The 6,000-nt window shown below is 48.1% G+C and overlaps 1 protein-coding gene across 1 annotated transcript in view; it reads right to left on the reverse strand.

Moving 5' to 3' along the window:
• PTPRT (protein tyrosine phosphatase, receptor type, T) overlaps nt 1-6,000 on the reverse strand; it is a 724,687-nt gene that overhangs the window by 14,219 nt on the left and 704,468 nt on the right. Inside the window, exon 23 of the mRNA XM_011996484.1 lies at nt 3,901-4,032. Within this exon, the coding sequence (XP_011851874.1) occupies nt 3,901-4,032 (132 nt within the window). The remainder of the gene's footprint in view (nt 1-3,900; nt 4,033-6,000) is intronic.

Below are 6,000 nucleotides of genomic sequence, written 5' to 3' on the forward strand. Positions count from 1 at the left end.
ATGGAGCACCATGCCCAGTTCATTTAAAATTATTTTGTAGGGCTGGGCGCAGTGGCTCATGCCTGTAATCCCAGCACTTTGGGAGGCCAAGATCAGCAGATCACCTGAGGTCAGGAGATTGAGACCAGTCTGGCCAACATTGTGAAACCCCATCTCTACTAAAAATACAAAAATTATCTGGCTGTGGTGGCTCACGTCTGTAATCCCAGCTACTTGGGAGGCTGAGGCAGGAGAATTGCTTCAACCCGGGAGGTGGCAGTGAGTTGAGATCGTGCCACTGTACTCCAGCCTGGGCAACAGAGTGAGACTCCATCTCAAAAAAAAAAATTATTTTGTAGAGACAGGGTGTTACTGTGTTGTCCAGGATGGTCTTTTACTTGTGGTCTCAAGTGATAAGTGCTAAGTAAGATTACAGGCACGCCTGGTCCTTGATTCCTCTTTCTCTCTTATTCCATAGTCAATCTATCTGGGTGTGTTGTTGGCTTTACCTTCAGAATCCACTCCATTGCTACCTTCTGGTTCAACCAACCTCACCTGCCACCTGCATTATCACAGTAGTCTCTTGTCTGTTCTCTCTGCTTCCATTTCAGAAACCACTCTTCCCCATCCTTGCACCAACAATCTATTCTCAACACAGCAGCCAGAGGGATGTTTTTATTAAAAAAGGCAAATTATGTTGCTCCTCTGCTTCAAACATGTGCATGGCTCTCTGTTTCTCTGAGAATGAAAGCCCAAGTTCTTCTATGTCTTCCATGGCCCTCTGACTTCACCTTCCGCTGCTTTCCCCACAGTTGTGCTGCTCTGCCACTGCTCTGCCCATGGCCTTTGTGCTATTCCTCAAGGGCACCAGGTGCATGCCTGCCCTGCAGCCTGGGTGCAGGTGTTCCCTCTGCCTGCGATGCCCCCTGAGAGTCACATGGCTCACTCTCTCACCTCCTTCAGGTCTGTGTTCAAATGTTTTCTTCTCCATAGGGCCCACCTTGACAATCCTATTGCAGTGACATCCTATGTCCCAGATCCACCATTCTGATCTTTACTACCCTGTCCTCTTACCTTTTTCCAAACACTCGTGTCACCTTCTAACTTATAATTGAGCACATTAGAGAGTGTGTGTTGCTTATTATCTGTCTCCCCCTTTAGAATAGAAGTTGCATGAGAGATGAGAATTTTTTTTTATGCCTCTCTTTGTCTGTGTTGCTCAGTGATGCATTCCAAGCACCTAGAATAGCTTCCAGCAAATAGCAGATGCCCAACAAATATGGGTTGCCTGAATCAATGTGAATCAATGGACTCTCTCCGGAACATCTCTCACAGGCACATCCCAAGGTGCACTCAATTTCATCCCCTGCTCATCTGCTCTTCTCGCTGCCTTCCCCCACCTTCCTGCCTTTCATATTTTCACCAGTTATATCTCCGGATGCCTAATTGCCCAGACTCAACATCCTGCCATTTTCCGCAACTTCCCTTCTCATTCACCTCCCACCTGCACCCTCTCCCTAAACCTTGTGGACTTAAGTCTGGAAATGTTTTCATGATCAATTCCAATCCTCTCACCTCCTGGCCACTTCTGAAGTTCAGATAACTACCTTTATTTTCTGCATATTTGCAACATTCTCCTCCCTAGTCTCCTGGTTTGCATGTCTTTCCTCCAGCTTGTTACCTGCACTGATCCCCAGACCTGGCTTTCTTTTTATTCTTACCTTTTTTTTGCGTTTTTTAAATTTATTTTTTAAGAGATGGGGTCAGCCAGATGCGGTGGCTCACGCCTGTAATCCCAGCACTTTGGGAGGCCGAGGTAGGTGGAACACTTGTGATCAAGAGTTCGAGACCAGCCTGGCCAATATGGTGAAACTCCGTCTCTACTAAAAATACAAAAATTTGCCAGGCATGTTGGCACATGCCTGTAATCCCAGCTACATAGGAGGCTGAGGCATGAGAATCACTCAAACCTGGGAGGCAGAGGTTGCAGTGAGCCAAGATTGCACCACTGCACTCCAGTCAGGATGACAGAGTAAGAGTCAGTCTCAAAAAAAAAAAAAAGGGAGATGGGTTCTTGCACTGTCACCCAGGCTGGAATGCAGTGGCGGGATCATAGCTCACTTTAGCCTTGCAGTGCCCAAGCAATCCTCCTGCCTCAGCCTCCTGAGTAACTGGGACTGTAGACACACAGCACCATGCCTGGCTAATTTTTTTTTTTTTTTTTTTTTTGTAGAGACAGGGTCTCATGGTGTTGCCCAGGCTGGGCATGAACTCCTGGCCTCAAGCAGGCCTCCTGCCTTGGCCTCCCATAGTGCTGGGATTACAAGCATAAGCCACCATGCCCAGCCTCTAGACCCAGCTTTCTAACAGGAACCCTGGCTGTGTTATACCACTGTTGACTCTCCAGTGTTTCACCTTCCCGCACAGAAAGTATTTCTAACTGTGCTACTCCAAACTCCAGCGGTCCCATAAAGGACCAGGGGCACCAGGAGAAAATGAGAGAGCAGTGTGGGTGGAACCCCAGCCTCTGCCTATTGCTTCACCATGAGCAGCTCTTGGTCATTGCTATTTGTTTCATACATTGGGCTTGCATGAAAGCTTTTATTCATAGAAAGGATTCTGTTGCTTAACAAAGGAAAAGTCTGATGCTTGCTATGCTGCCAACCAAGATCCAAGCTCCTTAGCCTGGCACAGGGAGCTCTCTGCAAGCTGGGCTCTGCTACATTTTTCAGCCTCACTACATTTGTCTCCTCCTGATATTCCCCTAAGCCCCAGCCACACTGGAACATAAACTGTTCTGCAAATAAGTCTACGTATATTCTTCCCCTGCCTCACCTTTGCCTGTGCTGTTCCCTCTGCCTGAAATGCCTTTTCCCAGTGAGTTCAGCCTCCATATACCTAAAGCTCCTATGCCTTCTTCAAGGCCAAAGTCATCTTCTTTTTGAAGTCTTCCCTAACCCTCTGGGCAGAATTAATTGCTCCCTGCTCCTGGCCAACACAGCACTTCGCTGCTGACCTCTATTATAACACAGCCACACGAGGTTGGGACAATTTGCTCATCTGTCTCTGGAGCAAGACCGTGAGCTTTTGCAGGGCTGAAACTATAGCTCGGGTCTGTTTAAAAATTTTTAAAATTCCCATCCAAGGCCTGCACAAGGCCAGCGCTCACACAGGACTGCGATGTTACTTTAAGTTTTATTCAAGGCAGTGAAAGGATAGATTTTTAAAAATCTGAAGGACCATTCTCACCTCTTCCACCCCAGAATGGCTGCCCTGGCATAGAGGTGCATTCACTGCCTTGAAGAAATCCAGAAACTGTCCCAAGATACATGTCCTGTGTCCTGAATATGGGGATATGCTATAGGCATGTGATACTAGGAGCTATCAGACCAGAGGGGCTAAGGCAGGAAGCCTGCCAGGACACGAAGGTCAATTGTGAGGAACTGGGGCTTGGTGAGGTGGTCAGTGGGTAAAGTGTCCAAGGTTCAAGTCCCAGGCTCTGTCTGCACAGGCTGCATTGCAGAAGGGGAAGGGAGGTGAGTGTGGCCGGGCATCTGGGTATTATTCAGGGCTGCAGGTGCTCAGTGCTGGGGGAGGCAGCCTCCTGGCTCTGCAAGATCTGTGTGCTTTGGAGCAAGACAATAATCAATGCTTGTGAGATGGAGCAACAGAGTCTGGTACCGGGCGGGGAGCTGGACAAAGCCCATAGGCAAGGGGAGTCTTTGCTGGAGGTCTGGGGGGCAACAGGACCCTCTGTAAGCAGCAGAATGGCTTTTGCCTGATGCTCATGGCCAGACAGAGCTTATTACAGGACAGCTAGCTGGGGCAGATGTGGCAGGCACTGGCTGTTAAGGGCTCTCCCTCCAGGTTTAGAGTATGGCCCCCCTGACCCACCTAGGGCTTGGCTCGGCCTCCTCCTACCTGGGCAGTGTCCATCTCATTCAGCATCACCACAGAGGAGCAGTTGTAATCAAACACCAGCCTCCAGAAGTCTGCCACGGTGTTGGGTAGAGGGTGCTGGGTGACCACGAAGGCGGCAGGTTGCTTGTGGCTCTGACAAAGGAATGACACAGGCTTTGTAAATTACACATCCATCAGCGATATTCTGATGATGATGAGGCCCGGACTGGGGCCAGAGGCTCCCGAGCCTGCCAAATAGATGATACAAAGCACCTGCCTGTTCTTTTATCTCTCCATGCCCTGGCGGCAAAGGGGACCTTCTCATAATGAACACATTCTCCTCCAAACTAAGACATTTCATTAGGAAAGTGTCACTGGGATGGGATTATCCAAATAAATTATTTATGCCTTGAAGCTCAGCAAATAATCATAATTACAATATGAAATGAAAGATTTCAGATGCAGATTTGTTGCTCTGCTGGTCAAGACACCTCTTGGGATATAAGGGATTGGCCGTATCTCTGTGCCCATGATGCTGGGGGAGGTTTTGGGCCGGCTTGAGGCAGAGATTCTCCCAAAGGGGCAGGTTCCCTTCTGCCTCCAGGCTGGAATGAGGGGCTGAGCTGGCCTGGCAAGGTGGGCACTGTGTCCTGTGAGTCAGTGGGGCAGTGGAAAGTACACATGTATTAAGTCAGGTCGACCTGGGGTTCAAGTACAGCTTTACCACTTGTAAGTTATGAGTCATCCATCTGTCCATCCATTCACCCATTTATTCATCCATTCATTCATTCAGACTTCATTTGTAGAGTGCTGTGTTTTTTGTTTTTTTGGTTTTTTTTTGGCAGATTGGGTGCTAAGTAAGTACTGGCAAGTTATTAGATGATTCCAAAGCTCATGTTCTTCACCTGGAAAACGGAAATCATAAATCCAAAGGAATGATGTCACACAGATTGAATGAGATTTGCGTGTGAAGAGGCCAGCAAACAAGAGCGGGAATGTAAGCCTACGGGCAGGGCAGAAACACCCCTGACTTTGTTTTATGTCCTTGGCACCAGTATTATTGCTGGCACATGCTAGACAGTGCCACTCCAGTGAATAAGACAATAAATTCAGTCCCATGTTGCAGATAGGGAAACAGAGGCCCAGAGAAAATGGCCTGGGGGGTCTGGCAGCTTCAACCAGGGCCCTGTTTTCCCCCCACCCTGAAGTCATGTGTTTGAAAAGACTGGGGAGATTCTCCATTTAATCAGTGGCTCATGCGCTCGATATGTTTTCTCAAGAGATGGTTTCTGTGGGAGTCACAGCTGTTTTCAGTGGAGTTACAAGTGAGAGGAAAGAGGGCAAAGACCCTGGAAAAAGCAGGACAAAGCCTTGCAAACATGGATGTCGTGCATGCATTGTCGGGGGGCGGGGGTTCTTCCGAGGGTGGTCTCCTGGCCAGTAGAATTTTCAGAAGAGGGGTCTGGGTGGACAGAGGCAAGTAATTTATTTTCCAAAAGCCAAACTCTCTAGCTGTAGACGGCATCGTCTTTGAGCCATTTCCAGACATGGGAAAACCTTGAGGCTTTGAGAGTTAATAGACTTGGAGCTCCAATCCTTGGCTCCCATTTCTGAGCTAGTTGACCTTGAACAAGTGATGAAAATACTCTGACCCTGAGGACCTCATCAGAAAATGGGGATGAGAACACCCACATGCAAAATGGGACAGTGCGAGTCCAGGGCTCGACACGGTGCCCAGCACTCAGTGAATGTTAGTTTTCTTTTCTTTTTCCCTGTCTCTGTGATAAATGCTCTATTAGGCCAGCACGCCTGACAAAGCCTTATCTGAAAATATGTTCGAGATCCGTGCTCCTGCCGGGTTTCAGGGATCAGCCGGCAATCCATTTCATGGATAACATCATCCTTTACCAGGGGAAACATTAAAAATTAACCCAGAGGACTTCATATTTTTCTGCTAGGAGCAAAGCTGCTATGGTTACCAGATAATGCACCGACTGAGCTGGAATACAGATAAGGACTTTTTTTTTTTTTTTTAAATATAAGAAAGGCAAAGGCCCCAGTGATGGCTCACAAGAGAAATGCCCTGTGGACAAAGAGAATACAGTCAGCCTCAGAGCTTGG

The sequence above is a fragment of the Mandrillus leucophaeus genome, unplaced genomic scaffold (genome assembly GCF_000951045.1).
Source record: "Mandrillus leucophaeus isolate KB7577 unplaced genomic scaffold, Mleu.le_1.0 Scaffold516, whole genome shotgun sequence".
In the NCBI taxonomy this organism is placed as follows: domain Eukaryota; kingdom Metazoa; phylum Chordata; class Mammalia; order Primates; family Cercopithecidae; genus Mandrillus; species Mandrillus leucophaeus.